Source organism: Haliaeetus albicilla, chromosome 13, assembly GCF_947461875.1.
Source record: "Haliaeetus albicilla chromosome 13, bHalAlb1.1, whole genome shotgun sequence".
Lineage (NCBI taxonomy): Eukaryota > Metazoa > Chordata > Aves > Accipitriformes > Accipitridae > Haliaeetus > Haliaeetus albicilla.
The window spans coordinates 11,067,965-11,084,651 of record NC_091495.1 but is presented as its reverse complement, the minus strand read 5'-3'; the positions used below and the strand labels follow the sequence as shown (position 1 = coordinate 11,084,651).

Here is a 16,687-nt window from a genome sequence, read left to right as displayed (position 1 = left end):
CACTACAGATCACAGTCCACTGGACAATAGTATGGAAGATTTCTTTAATAACTCTCACTGCTAATTTAATTCTACTTAAACACACATATCCTAGTGAATGCCACATGCTTTTCAGCATGATTTTATGTGTAAATCAGGATAATATGTTTTCAGATCATTAACTAAAAGGAAGCATGAACTAAAACCTATTTAATCAATGAGGTATTGCTTTTAAACTACCACAAGGTCATAAAAAAGATAATTTCAAAGCTATAAGTTTTCTAATTGTAATCAACAACAATCTAATGATGAAAGAAAGTGTATCTTAATGGCTGTCATAAACTTGTGCACATCCTTGCCTATCTTTAAAGATCCTTTACCTTCTTATTTAATAGTAAAATTCTTCTTAATAGTAAAATTTTCACTACCGAATTTTGTAATTTCTACATGCAAAATTGAAGTGTGACACTGGGATTAGAAATGTCAGTCTTAAGTGAGCAGTAAAACTCAGACGCAGTTTTATTATTATATGACAATGTATATTTGTTAATATTAGGTATAATTTGGCAATCAGATTGGAAGAGTATAAAATGTGCTAGGAATTTACCTTTTCCTTCTTGCTCAGTAGTCTGTTGTACAAACTCTGCCTTTTATGTATTCACTTCTCACAAGCCTTTCTGTTGGTTTGGCCCCAAAACCAATCCATCTGCCAACAGCAACCAACCAACAGCAAACTGTTCCAAGTGTAATTGTATTTTTGAGCTGTAAGGTTTATGGGATTTTTTGTTTGGGTTTTTTTTTTTTATTTTTTTATTTTTTATTTTTTTACTTTCAAATTATATGTGCGTCACTCTACACTATTCCTGCTCATCAGCTACACCTAGACACCTCTCAAGATCAAGTTTTGTTGGGCTCTCACTTTGGAATTCAAAATTTCTTTAAATTCATTGTTTCCACTGGCATTTGTTCAACAAAAGCTAATTCACTAGAATGTCCATGAAAATAGAATGCAAAAGGAACACATATATATCAGCTGTAAACTTAAGCTTTCATTTAAAAAAAAACCAAAAAACCAAACAAACCAAAAACAAACCAAAACAACCAAAAACATGCAGAGTGTTTAGGGATTATTTGCTCAGTTCTCTTACTTCAATTTTTTGTGAAGATAAAATCCAAAGTGGCTTAGAGCTTCATTCACTGTAAATCAGCACATGGCAATTGACTTGCCAACAGCTACACCAGTTTGTGGATTCTGGCTCAATATATTACCAATGGTTTATACCACTATTATGAAACAAATTATCTAAGTCCATCCAGTAAGTGCGCTTTGTCAGCACTTAACTTTTATTCTAAAACAGATTACAAAATGCAGGCGACTTTCTCTATATTCTTAGATTAGATTAGCTGTCTGTGATAGAATACACCACCATTCACAGGAAAAAAAATTAAGTATATAATGCATTTCTCACCTACATGTTATCTATGCAACTACCTGTTTTCATTCCCTAGTTCTTAAATTGAGCAATGTGACAAATTAGAAGCTGAAAAGAACAACTTTGTTAGTAAGAACTACTAATGCAAACATATTCTTCTGAACTTCCAGTCCTCAGTTCCAATAATAAATACCGGTTTGCTCAGCAGAGTATTTGTGTAATTGTTACATGCACAGAAAAAGCACTTTTTCATACTTACCTCCTGGAGGCATGACTATTGTTATAGCATCACTTATCAAGCTGCCCTGGCTGTTGGAAGCATTCACTTGTACTGTGTAGTTAGAAAACGGAATCAGTCCTTTAACGGGTACCCATACATTGGATTCGTTGCTGCTGCATAACATCCGAGTACCATTTACAATAGAATAATTAGCATTAGCTGTTATGAAAAAAAAGGGGGGGGAGGGACACAAATGTTAGACTTGCATCTGCTACGATTCACTGTCTTTATGAACCAAGTCTTATTTCTACTCAAATGAAAAGTTGCCATTGATACCATTGGCACCAAAACCCAGCCTGTTTGGAAGAACAAGTATTATTCACCATTTTCTCCTCCTTTTGCCAACAGTTTGTGGTACTTGTAAAACTTGAAAAATAAATGAACCAACCATGCAGTTGCAAAGCTGACTGTTATATACTCCAAACAGAAGCCAGTCTTCAGAAATTACTCAAGTTCTAAAACAGTTGTGTAATAACTGCAAATTCAAAACATTAAGGTTAATTATTCTGCCTATGAAAAACTGGTAAAACTTCCTGAATTCACTACAAAAACACTTCACTAGAAAAACTCTAGAAAAAAACTTACTTAGTTTATAAGCTAACTGCATACGTAAAAATTAGTCACATGCAGTAAGAAACACTTGCTTTTCAGCATGGCCTGCAGTCCTCTCAAAGATAATACAAGGATTTGAAGTATTCGGTTTATCAGTTGAAATTATCAGAGGACACCACAGCAACCTACATGTCCTTTACAAATCTTTTAAGATCGCAAACTTAAGATAAGACAATATTCTATCTACCCTACAAAAATAACAAAATAAACCTTTTCAAAATACCTGATGAGTTAAGACTGGAAAATTAAAAAAAAAAAAAAAAATCGTATGTCAGGTAACAATTTTTTTTGACTCAATGAAGATTTCACTCACGTATCTGAGAGCAAAAATGAGCTCATTTAAAGATTATCCAATATTTTGAACATATAAAGTGCTATATAAATGATTAATATTATTACTACTATCCATCATTCCATGGAGAGCTCTCACATTGAAGTCGACGAAAATTCTGCATTACAAACAACAGCAGAATCACACAAGTCTCAGAACACAGGTATGAGAATGAGATTAAACAGAATATAACTATTAAAAATACCGTAAATTAATTAAGGCATTGTCACAGGTAGAAGATTGAATATTCACATCCAAGTCTTCTACAAAATCTAAATAAGAAAGAATTTAAAAAACCTAGAAACTCTCTTTTAATTAAGTTTTTAAGTGAAACTCATTGGGTTTATTCATTTTTATGCAAGGTTCAAATGAACTGTTAAAACTGAAATATTATTAAACCTGAAAGTGTTTTTCAAATATTCCATATTTCTATCATGTGCACTAACGTGCATACGCACAGTACATTTCATTCATGCTCTCATTACATTTTACCGTGAGTGAGTGATCTGGACCTTGCTCTAATTTGGGGATTCCTATAAACAGCCTGTGATTCACTTACGGTACACATCTAAGCCATTCCATTATTTTGATGTTCACAGAGCTGCACAAAGGGTGTTTTCATTTATTCTGCTGGTAACATATGGCAAACATACTTTCTGATTTTTTTTGGGGGGGGGAACAGTTTTATAAAACTCTTATTATAAATCTGCCTTGTAGTCTAGTTCCTCATTGCTCAAATTCTACCTGGATAACACCATATCATAGCACCAGACTGCTTGAACAGGCCACAGTAGTGTGAATGCAGAATAATTTCATGAAACCCGATGGATTTATTTTGGATTTCACTGAATTTTACATTAGTCCGAGAGACCCCATTTTCTAAACAGCAATGGAGACAAAGCTTCTTATCATGCAAGATCAACCATTTTTTACACATTCTACACATTCCATATACAGACATAGCAATTCTGCAGAAGCAAAGTTATTTTGTCTGAGATTACTCTTATGTACCCAGGCTACTCGGCCAGCACTAAAAAAATGCATCTGCATTACTTGATGTCAGCTCTTAAATTGTATACCAAACCCTCCTTCTGCACCTTTGTGGAACTGTCCCTCTGTGTGATTTGGGGGTAGATACAATCCAGCAAAGCACATTTCTCCTATTATCTATCACAGTTTTTCTGTGCACCACCGGGCAGTCTGCAACTTATTTGCAATGCCCACCCAACAACACGTGACTGTTATATGCACCTATTGTTTTATTAACAACAATGAAGCCATTAGAAATGGCCAAGTGACATATACATTCTTAAGGTCCTAGTGACATGTAACACTTAAGGACTCATCTGGCTGTGAAGAGAGATGCATTTTTAAAATATTTCACCTAAAATGTGTAGGAAAGTTTAAAAATCCAGTGTTGACAGATCAAGGCACATTGGATAAATGCAAACCTCAAGCATAAAAGTAGGCTCCCTAACAGCAATTTATGTGCCCAATTCATGAGAAAATTAAACTTTTTCTATCTACAGTACAGGTTTAACATGTTAATATTTTTATTCTCATCCACCTGAGCCCAGAATGAAAGCACGTACTTCCTCTGCTGATATTTTTATTCCACTATTAATCTTTCTTCCAATGGCTAACTATACTATATTTTTAAAAATACAGTTTCGAGTAACAGAAAAGGATTTAAAAGGATAACACTCTATTCCAAGTTGCCTGGATAACAACATTAATATACAGTAATTATACAATTAGTTGTAACATTAAATTCTAGTTATAGCAGAGTGATTACTCGGCAATTATAAGAAGTATATAATTACTCAATAATTAGGAGAAGTATGTAATTACATAACCATTTTATTCAGCTCAAAAATGAACTTGCAAATTTACAATGAGACAGACAACATGGCAGTTCAAAATTTCTCGTTGCTTCTAATAAAAAGCTGAGGAGTACTTGCAAGTTTCCTAACTTGAATTTTACACAGACAAAAGGTGTTTTGTTCCAGTTCCCAGTCAAGCAACTTACTGCTAGTAGCAAGTAAAATATTAGAAGAACATTTTTAAAATGCAGGTCTTGCTGTGGATGACTTGCAATATGCAGTTTTGCCACTTCTCACTGCTTAAACTTTGCTTTCAGTGGGCTGGAAAATGCAGACACATAGGTTCAGCCTGACAGAAAGCGATACAGTGATAACCCTGTCATATCACTCTGTACCATTCCTGCCTAGACTGCTTCAGTGTGGACCCTATTTGTGAGTATAAGTGGATGAGGCTTCTCTTTTTCCATTTTTCATGCATGTTTTTCTCTCCAACCAGCTCACAGGTCCTACTGTGGCCTACCAGCCAGTCTGCTGTAGACCTAAACAGCAGCTGCCTCAGACACTGGTGAAGTCCTAAGAGACATTGTTTTACTTCAGACAAGTGGTTTCTACTGGAATACCTCCTCATTCCTGCACATTTCTGCCTTGTAACTCCTGCCATGAACAGTTACTAGCACTCCAACAAGCAAGATCCCTTCAAGACACAGCTAACATGAACAACCTAACTAAGGAGGCAGAAAACAAACTAGAAGTGGCTCACCACGTCCTTCAACACTTCGACACGCAAGCTCCGGTACCAAAAGATGAATTCAGATGGAATGGGGCTCAGACCCACCACTTCCTATAACCTCTCAAAAAAGACCAAACCCTTTGCAGACATGAAAGGCTTCCCCATGCTCCTTAATCTTTCCATATTTTTGCATCATGATGGTTCTGTTCTTTTACTAGATTTCTTGCTCATAAGGTTCTCCGTATTTCCTCCAATACTTCTGAGGAACTTCTTTGGCCAAGTCTGGTATTTGAGAAAAGCCTGTACTGATCCCAGTTTATTCCTGGTTTATACCAGATCAAAGTATCTCAGTTTTTCAGGAAAATATTATCCAAAAGAAGAAATTAGGGCTAAAGACTATCCATATATGTACTTAAAAACTACGTATACTTGAAACAAAGTCAAGTAATAAAACACGCTTACATTAAAAAGATACACAAACACATGTTCCATTCAAAATCAATGTTTAAAAGTGCTAAGCTTCACATAGCACTCTAGCTGGTGAGTATTTGTGTTTGAAGGTTCACTATGGTTTTGGGTGGACACTTTGAAGGGGCTCCCAAGCAGATGTGCATTCCCGTTACTGAGTACCCCTGTAAATAGGTGAATAAAGCTCCTGTGGGTCGGTGGTGCGTAAATTACTGCTGTCCTGGGTCCATCATCCTATGGGGTTCACTAGATTGAAATAACATAAATGGGTATCCTTTTCCATTCTTGTTATAATCATTGTCACAAGAATTTTAATGCCTCATATATTCCATAATTTTTTTCTGTGTGCTGTACTGCTCTGACCTTTTCAATATTCTGTAATTTGACTGGCTGGCCATTTCAAGTTCTCTCCTTTTTACAGCCTTATTAACTTGTGGGGAAGAGGTGAAATGGACAGCCAATCAGAATACATAATATTGCAAAGGTCATGGTAGTACAGTATAGTATCAGCAGACACAGAATACTGTATATTAGTCATTAGCATTCTGATATCTTATTCATATGACAAAGGTTGTAAGGGGCGCAGGAAATGGTACAACATGAAAGCATTCTCATGACAAAGACTGCAATGTAAAAAAGAAATAATACAAACTAAACACATTCATCTCATTTAAAAACTGGGGTTTTTTTCCAGAATTTGCCACATTTAAAGGTACTCTTTCCATCTGGATCAAAAGTAACGTTGTTAAGGGAAAATGTAATAAATTGAGATGTTTCCTTTTTATGTATTAAACAGAAAAAATTCATGTTTCATATGCATGGGCAAATACCAAATACTTCTATTACTACCACTGCATTTATGATTATTAAAGTAATAAGTTTAAACATAACCAGTCTAATGTGTCAGTATTGCAAACACACTGACACAACTATGCTGCTGACTTCAGAAAGCAAGGAGGCCATGCTAGTGAAAAATACTACTGGGTGCTCATGTGCTTTTCTTTCCCTAATCACCAAGAGCTAGCCGTCATAATACAGACGATATTGGTCAAAAATCAGCTTCCTTATACTTCTGTTTGTATTCTTAAGGGACTTCAACAACCAAGCCGCCTTTGTAAAACAGGTTTCAACCTCTTCCTATTTGCAGTGTCCTAGAAATTAGCTGACTGTTCATCTTATCCTGATTTGTTTGAACTTAAATGTTATTATAGGACCATGGCTTGTGAAATTCAGAGACATTTCCACCTAAAAGGTACTTCAGCCTGAAACACTTAAGTCTTATCATCACAAATGTTTAATGAGCTATTATTTTCTTTCAATATCACTATTTCAAGATAACATGAGGCTTCAATCACAAAAGTACACTACATATTGTGTGCTACTACATGGCAAAAGGTATTTTTCAAGTGAGCTTAAGGCTTTGTGTCATGCTTTGAATTATTATTACCAATCTATACTGCTTCCATTATGTACATACAGGTCCTGATAACCTTTTTTACATTAGAGAACATGTTGCTCCACAATATTGAAACAGATAGAAGCAGAACTATTACCACTGTAGAAGACTGCTCAAAGAAAAAAGGTAGCAAAAATCCAGGTCACAGAACAGTTCATATGAGGATCTAAAGAATTATACAAAGATTACTTAGTTAACTAGCACAAACATTTTTATGTCTGCTTTATATGTGTGTGTGCATACAGAGGTTAAGTATCTTATCTTGGGCCATAGAAAAAGTTAATGTCAGAATAGCAAAATAAAAATGAAACAAGAACTCACTTTTTCATTCCTTTTACCCATCCTTCCCCATACCTTGCCCTCATTGCCCACCAGTTTCTGTCCCTGTGCTGGTTTCTGACTCTTTGGCACCACATCTTTCTGGGGAAATCCTGTGAATATGCACACTTCCCTCATCTGTAAGCTTATTCTTTTGTCCATTAGTTTTGCCTATTCTTCAGCCTCATTAACTTCCACACAAGCTACTCCTTTCCTCCCAGCTAAGATTTTTCTTCTCTCTCTCTCTCCCTTTCCCACTCTTTCTAGCACAGTATTCAGAATAAAAAACTGTGACTTTCCATTAGTTTGATTATCCCAACAAAGCCAGCTAAAAATCTTTCCTTATCATTATTGGTGACTCTCTTTTCCTATGAACTGTAATACTGAACTGTTCTCCAATTGTCATCCCAATTGTTATCCTGATCTTATGAAATGTTTTTTATGCTTTGATGCCACATCCCTCTTTTCAACAAAGAGTTGGGGGCTTTTTTGTGTTTTCTGGTGGTTTTTTTTTTTGGTTTGGGGTTTTGTTTTTGGTTTTTTTCCAGACGAATACACTGACAATTTTGCGCCTCAAGCTCCTGAACCACTATTTGTTCCTCTGCTCCTGAGTTGACAGACGTATTGTTCCTAAGGACATATCATGGTCTCAGTCCGTCAAACTGAGTCCATAATTTAAAGACTCTGTTATCACAGGAAACCATCATTCTCATGGGCTAGGGGGTGTTGCTGGATGAGGCAAGATGGGTAACTTCAAAGCACTATAGCAAACTGGAAAAACTATGAATTCAAAATATTCATTTTCCTGTAAATAATGAACAGTTCACATTATCTGCATTGAAAAACCCTAGCTTTTTCCTTTTTCCTTCTTAAGTAAAGAAGCCTTTAGTTTTAAGACTGAAAAATATAAAATATTTAAAGAACAAGATAGAAGTCCTTATGGCTACATACACCAGAAATCTGAAAGGTCAAAGACCCAGATATAGTTTCTGACTGTATTACTCAAGTTGTTTCTCTGACAGCTCAGTGTCCCTCACCTTGAAACAGGCAAAGGCACCTTCCGCAACTTTTCACAGACTTAAATTTGGTACAGACATCTTAGACTGTCTTGAGATGTACAGAATGCATATGCTGAACATTCTGTCCATCACTCTGAGCTGGACCTCAGTACAGGCTAGGGGCTGATGCTGAAAAGCTGCTTATCTGCTTTGAAAAAGACAGAGGTCCTGGTGGACAACAAGTTGAACTTGAGCCAGCAACAAGTCCTTGCAACAAAGAAGGACAACAGCCTCATGGGCTGCATCAGGAGGGGCATTGCCAGGAGGTCAAGGGAAGGGATCCTTCCTCTCTATTCAGCCCTGGTGAGACACATCTCGAGTGCTCGTCTTGTTCTGGGCTCCCCAGTACAAGACAGATAGGGACTTACTGGAGTGGAGTCCATGTAAAGATGATTAAGGGCTTGAAGCATCTGTCACACAAAGAGAGCTTAAGAGAACTGAGGTTGTTTAGCCTCAAGAAGAGAAGGCCTGGAGGGGGGAGAATCATATCAATGTGTATAAATATCTGATGTGAGGGTGTAAAGAAGCCAGACACTTCTCAGCAGCATATAGCAACAGAACAAGAAACATTGGGTACATACAGAAAATACAAGTAAATCTGTTTAAACCTAAGAAATAGCTTTTTTTACTTTGAGGTTGGTCAAACACTGGAACAAGTTGCCCAGAGAGGTTGTGGAGTCTCTTGGTGATAGTCAAAACCCAATTGGACACTGTCCTGGGCAATGTGCTCCAATTGGCCCTGCTTGAAGAAGTGGGGTTGGACTAGATGATCTCTAGAGGTGCTCTCTGACATCAGCTGTTCTATGACTCTATGAAAATTTGCAGAATACTTCAAGAACCCTAAGGCAAAGCAGGGGTAATCATCACAATTAAAGCATGTTCCTGCCAGTAGAAATAAGTGATCATCAGTGTTACAAACACAAAGGAATGTGCATTTATATGCTCATTAATTCTATGGTCTGAAATATGAATAAAGCCCACAGCTTGACGGGGAAGCTCATACAAGAGAGTTAGCACAGACCCTATGGATAGTTAATGACTGCAGCCGAGATTAGGCTCTGTCATGATGGCAGGCAGAGAAGAACGTCTGGTGTGTGGCCTCATCTACCCTTCTGAGCTTCCAGTTCAGTGCCATGAGGCTTTCAACTTAAAAACTCTGTAATAGTAGATGAGACTGTCAAGAAGAAACTTTTTTCATTTTATTTACTACTTTAGGTTTTCTCCTTACTCTTTCATAAAGAGAAATACCCAATAAGTCTTGCAATTGAGACTGTCTAATTTAGACTTTCCAGTTAAAACAGTGCATTCAGTATAGTGTTAAATCTCTGCTGTAAATATATTCATCTGTATTGTAACTCACTTTGCTGCAACAGCACCAAGGGGGCATCTGTCCTGGACCCCCCTGCACACTGTACTAAGTGTTGTAGGGACACACTATAAGAACTCAGTCCATAACCTAAAGAAATCATAAAACATGGTGAGGCCACCCAACTCTGGAAAGCATTCTATGAATAGAACCAGCCTATGTGGATTTCATACAGGCTTCCAGTATCCAGGTGTTCCTATCCCAACATGAACAGCAGAAAGTGTCCCAGCACAGTTTAGTACCCCAAGTGGCATAACATCACATTGTCTATAAATGACCAGAAGGCATCAAATAGCAAAAATGTTTGCTATAATTGTGATGGTAAGTTGATGATAGAGCGTATAATTATTGATTTAATCCATTTTGTTTGAGGGGTTTTATAGAAAAATGATGAAACTTTATAAAGTTTATTTCACGAGAGATTTTACACACTAAACAAATTTCAGAAACAGTTAGCTTTAAAAATCTTCAAGTTTGTTTTTCCATGGCTAGAACATTCTTTCTCTAGCTGCAGCAGTACATAAATGGAGATTATCACAGTATCTGGTTTCTGAATCTATGCTCATAATTCATGGATGCCAATAAGAATTTTCCATTCTCCAGGGACACTATCAGAAGGAGACTAGCTAAACACACAGAGCAGAACTGGGAGTCTCAAATCCATAATCAAATATCTAGATTGATTGTGTCACTTGCACTTGTATTGATTTCAATTGGAGCAGCTGACCCAAGGGAATAATAAAAATGTGGAATAAAACTGATTTATGAGAACAAAATAAATCCTTTTGTGAGTGGTAATGAATTGGTACTATTTAACCCTTTCAATCACAAAGGGAGAACACTGTTTATTTTTTTCAGAATGCTGAGTTAGCCAAAAGAAGTCATATAAAAAATGTCAATACTGTCAAATGCCACTACACTTAGTTGTAATACTTTGGAAGGAATGAAGCTCTAAACTTGATCTAGGATTTTTATTTGACATAAGACATTCTTTTGGCTTTTCCAGTCACCTTACATGAGGAATCATAAATGATGCACTTGTAGATTGAAAGAACCATAGAATCACACAGGTGAGTGTTTGTTGTACTTATAGAGTAGCTCCCTCTAGCCTATTTAGGGCAAAAACTTGTAGAGTAACATAAACAGCCGTATCAACTGCACACAATCATCCCTATAAAAGGTGACCTATCATAGCATCTTGATCTTCCTGGTGTAACATTAGATTGTTATGTAGTCAAAACCTAATTTGATCCCCCCTTATACAGTTCAAATAAAAACTTCACGAAAGCTTGTCAAATCCCAGTTTTCATCATGCTTTCTCTACCTGAGAAAACAGATGGGTTTTACATTAGTCTCTAAAGACAAGCATGTATGTGTCGGTTTCAAACAAATAAGTATCCAAATGCAATTTCTTCATCTGCAGAAGCTCTAGTCAGATTATATATATTTTGTTTTGGTCAAGTATTTATATCATTGACACTAATCATTTTGTCTTCAATGTCATAAACTGTTTTTTGCATTTAGGATTTACCATAGATACCTAAGCACTGTCAATGTAGCTTCCTCAGCTTTCATGTGGGTTAAAAACTCTGGAAGACATTCATTAACTAAAAGACTGTTTTCATAGAAGAACTGATTGGCAAATTCCCTTTTACTCAATACTGTTTACCAGTGCCATCTCCAGAAGATTGCTAGTATTCCCTAGACTATTCCAAGGGAGAAGGGATGGTCTCAGAGACTATCCTGTTATTGGCAGTCACTAGGAATTTCAGCCTGTTAATAACTGATACTGCGTTCCTCACAGAAACGGGGTTCAGCCTTACGTATCTGCTTTATAACATGAAAAAGCAGATTATGCAGTACAATATAGAAACAGACCAGTGTACACGTGACAAAAACATAACTATGTGAACAGAGAGATGCAGAAGATCAATTAAAACACTATCCACAGTCTGATGCTAGAGTCTTCACCAAAGAAACAGTCCAATGTAGAAATTAGAGAGAGACTGCTTTGATTTTACTTTCCTCTAAGACACCTGTACCAAGGAACAGAAAAGAAAAGCATATCTGATGCTGAAGAAAATCATGCTAGTAGATGGTGTATCGTGAAGCTGTTCAGAATCTACAGAAACTTGACTAAACATTACCCAATAATCATCCCAAAGTGCATGCAAAACTCAGTTTTCTAGCCATGCAAATCAAACTTTAAATGGCAAATTACTCAGTGCCAAAATACCCCTAGGTCTTGCTCTAGTGAACAGATTAAACATGGCTATTTGAAAATGGGTCATGCATTTCCCTTTTTCACCCTCAAACATCTTCAGGACTAGTGAGTTTTATTAGTGAGGTCTTTAGCTAAAAATAAGGAGATAAACAGATGAAATGAGGGAAGGGGATGAAATATGAAAATCTCCTTAATGGCTGACTTGGAAAAGCAGCTAAGGACTCCCACAAAAGCATCGTACTTTGGGAATGGGGAGGGTATCTCTCTGGTGCAGCTGGTGGCAATGACAAATACGCCAATGCTGTTGCTCATGGTGGGAATGATTTTTGCCACGCTGTCCCTCTGCCACTACATACTTTCCATTGGGAACTGCTCAAACTCCCTGTTGGTTGTTCCCATTTATGATGCTATTTGTGCTGTGTGGAGTACATTAACATGGTGCAAGTGTTGTACACTCAGTGGTCACTAAACATCTGTGTATATATATTAATGGATAATCCTTATCAAACATTTAAATTACTATTATTGACTTGGTTGTGTACTAGGTTTTGGGAGGTAAAGACCTGGTGGGGAGAGGCAATTCTCACAGTATCATAGCTGCTCCCATGAAGATCCTCTGTAACAACACTATTGGGGTTTGCAGGTGCAAGGCCATGAGAAAAATCATCCAAGAACAACAGCATGAGAACTATAACAGAAAATACTTCCAGAGAGGCTCTGGAAAACTCTGCCTCAGCAGCATCAGGGTCCTTAGCATTAGTAACATTAAGGCACTAAGGTACCTTAGGCACTGTGCAACATCATAGCAGTACAACAAACTGAAACGGAGTAAATATTTCATTATATATTACAAAGGTAACTGGTAAATTACCAATATCATTAATATCACCACAATTTCTCAGATTCATATCCCTTTTGAAAACTTTACCCTTCTTTTAAAGTTGAGGATCTGTACTCTCCTTGGGACAGCTTATTGAGGAAAGGATTATTCTTCTTATTAGTAAAATTTAGTGTACCTATGTATTAAAAAAAATAATAAATCAAGGATCACTACTGAGGAATTCAGGTTGCAGAGTGTATAGGGTTACTGTGCAATCCTAAATTACTGGAGTAAAGTTGGAATGACATTTCCTGTCCTTCATAGATAGATGATGGTCTGTCCCTGGCACAGGAACACATGATATTATAAACATTTTTGGTAAGTGATTAAATGCAAGAAGAACACTGTCCTGATATTTACCTACTATGGAAAAAATATTCAGATTTCTTTGGTACAAGCTTCTTGCATGTTCAGCTACATGAGAGGAAAGGCTTAATAACTACTCAACAATAGAAAAAAAAATTAGCAAGTTTTTGAAGAAATAGCTTGTCTTGAAAATAAATCATATGCTTTGATTACATTTATGGAATGACTATACTGCCATTTCTGTAAAAGAATTTTTCTTACAAATATTAAAACACATCTGAACTTTCATCTATTGTCAGGTATTGCATATTCAGTTGAGGCAACTGTAAATGCAAATCTATACTTAGATATTTATATTTTGAGGTAATTACGCAAACAACCATGTCTAAAAGAAATTCACTATGGAAATTGGCCTAACAAGTCCCTCAGAAATGTTTTAGTAATTTCTCAGAATTGTTGTGTTGTTTTTAAATTGTCAGATCCAAACGTAAAACACTTACCACCTTCTGCATCTTTAAAGATAACATCCCACAGAATTTTCATTCTCCATTCTCAAGCCTTCAACACTAGACATCCTAGGAACTTTAAGGAGCTTCAGCATTCCTCTCCCCACTTCTGTTGGCATCTGCAGGTGGCATGTCTTCCCCCAGCAGACATTGCTTTTATGCACTAGCTCAATTCTTAACAATCCCTACTTGAACTCTGGTTGGAGAGTGTACTGAAAGCACTGTGCCCAATCAAGATTATAAGAGGAACCTTCTAATAGAAGCCAAATTAATAGATGGTCTGTGTTTTCTTCTATTTGTTTACATATAGTAAATATTAAACTAAAAAGATTAGATGAACAAAATTCTATTGTATATATGCAAAAGTCAACTTGTTTATAGATGTAGGGTTGGTTTTGTCTTTTTTTTTCCTTTTACCAGAAAATGCTGTATTCTGCTGTCAGAATTCTTGTTTGCCAAGAGAATGACTAGGCTGCAAGGAAGCTTTCTGGTACAGTATCTCCAAAAAAGCAGAGTTACCAGATGAATAATTTTCCCTTTACAAAAATACCAGATGAACTAAATTGCTGAAAAGTAAGAACCTTGGATGAAATGTCAATAACAGAAGTTACAAAAAGAAAAAAAAAAGAAAAAAAAAAAAACATAAAACCCTAACCCAAACCACCCAACTAAACAAACAAAAAAAAACCCCCAAATCACCAAAACCACCCCGCCCCCCCCAAAAACCACAACCCCCTCAAACCGAAAATAATGTACATTGATTTCTACATTCACAAGCAACAGAGTTCCGAGTATAACCCTGCAACTTCGTGTTGTGAAACTCCCTAAGGACATACACTTAATTAAGGATTCTCTTTATGTCAAACTTGCATTCACATGCATCACAACATCCAGGGGACTACAGATTTGGATTCATTTTGTGCTAATGCTGTCATCTGACACAGGTAGGAAGATAAGAATTTCCTCCAACTCTCTCCTCTGGAAAAGAGGTAATACCTGATTCTTCCTGTACTAGAACTTAATTTCAGATATCCAGATGCAATTAAAAATGACCCTGTACTTAATCTAAACCAGCCTGAGGGTAAATAGGGCTGAATGCGGAAACTACTTGAGGGAAATAAGCCTGACTCTGTCACCTTTCATTCCCCCTCAAGTCCTCTTGAGAATTGGAAGTATATCAGATTATAAGAACTTTAACTCCTCTTAAAGAGAGAAAAGCTGTTTGTGATCTGGTGATACTAGTATTTCATGCCTTGGACTAACTAATTGCAAAACAAATTCCTCTTTAAGGCTTCTTCCAAGGAGGCACCAGGACTTGAATGACTTGAGGCAAAGCAGCTTGTATTTGCAGGAAAACATGTTGCCTGAGCATTGCAGAATTGGGACAGAGCCCTCGATTTCTAAATTCATATTTGATCCCCATATGCAGTTTGCTGGGAACAAATACTCTTCTGGAAAACATACCTGTATAGATCAGAATGGTGAAACAGACTCAATAAAGCTCCTTCCTGTGTTTTAACAAGTACTTTCAAAGTGAAAGATTGTCAGAAAAATCAACAGTTGAACTAGAAAATGAAGGCTAATTGATACAGATATTTCTCTTGCATACATTGTTAAAGCATGGTCAAACTATGGAAAAATCCATTATCAGTATCCTCCTCTATTGGCAGAAAATCCAAAGTACCTCCTGCTGATCTACATTTCACACTTGCAATTCCACAGTGACCTTTTCAATCACTTTATGATAGCATTTCCTTCTCTTTCAATTTGGCTATTGATAAATGTTGACCAGGTGCACACTATTTACCAAGACCTTGCCAAGCTAGTATCTAAAAATCAAAAAATAAGTATCATCTGCAGTATCAGAACTAAACAGCAATGAAAAACCAAGACATGCATTACGAAACATTTATATTGGATTCAAAAGTCAGGAATTTAAAGAAGTCTGTACAATTAGATCATTCTCTCTTGCTTTTTATGTATTACAATGTAGTCTTTAGTGATGTATTGTTGTTTTTACTGTAAGAGGATAAATATTCCCCACTCCCCAAAAAACCCACAGCAACTTTAAATCTTTTGCAAATTATTTAAGATGATCTGTCCCTGTTAGAAAACAGTCTAGAACGAAATACAACTTATTATAAGAACTAAACAACCAATAAGCTCCCAGGCTGTCCACTTTAATTCCTATAAGGTATGCATATTTATAAAAACAGCTGGATGGAAAGTTATATGGTAACTTAAACAAATACAATGAGTGGCAGATCCATTTGGTGGAAAAACAGCGTACATAAAATACTAAGACAGTCAGACAGAGACATACATATGTGAAATTTGAAAGATTTAGAACAGGACAAAAAAGGAGCTAAGCCTGGGGACATCTATAGAATATTCAGCATGAGATCAGCTGGTGTCTCTAAAGTGTTGGAATAAGAAGTTCATGACAGAGAAAGTGTTAAGTTACACGTTATTTAAACACTTTCCATGTCATCAACCTGCTATCTCAACATACCATATGCTATAGTAGGGCACTGATAAGATAACAGCACATCAAGCAGAGTTTCACAATATACATTAGGGATGGCAGTGTAAAAATACAGAAATACAACAAGCACTAGAAAAAAACAGCTCTCTCATAGTGGTATCCTTTGCCCTGTCCAGGGGCTATACTTATGCAGAAGGATTTCCGCGCTTCAGAAAGTGTGTTTCGTATGAGTTCATCCCTCAGAGGCGTAACATCTCTTACATAAAAAAAAAAAAAAAAAGAAAAAAAAAATATGCCATAGAGATATGTCAGGTTTGAATATAGGCCTTCCAGGTCTCATGTAGTTAAGTTACAGTTGAAAAAGATAATGATTTAATGAATCCAACTCTTTGATCAAAGATGATAACCCCCACATTATCAAATTATAGATAC

General features: G+C 36.4%; 1 protein-coding gene across 5 annotated transcripts in view; it reads right to left on the bottom strand.

Annotated features, from left to right (window-relative positions):
- The window catches only part of USH2A (usherin), a 394,137-nt gene that overhangs the window by 157,801 nt on the left and 219,649 nt on the right, over nucleotides 1–16,687 (bottom strand). For all 5 annotated transcript variants that reach the window (XM_069800131.1, XM_069800130.1, XM_069800132.1 and 2 more), the window contains exon 38: nucleotides 1,672–1,851. In XM_069800131.1, coding sequence (XP_069656232.1) covers nucleotides 1,672–1,851 — 180 coding nt within the window. The remainder of the gene's footprint in view (nucleotides 1–1,671; nucleotides 1,852–16,687) is intronic.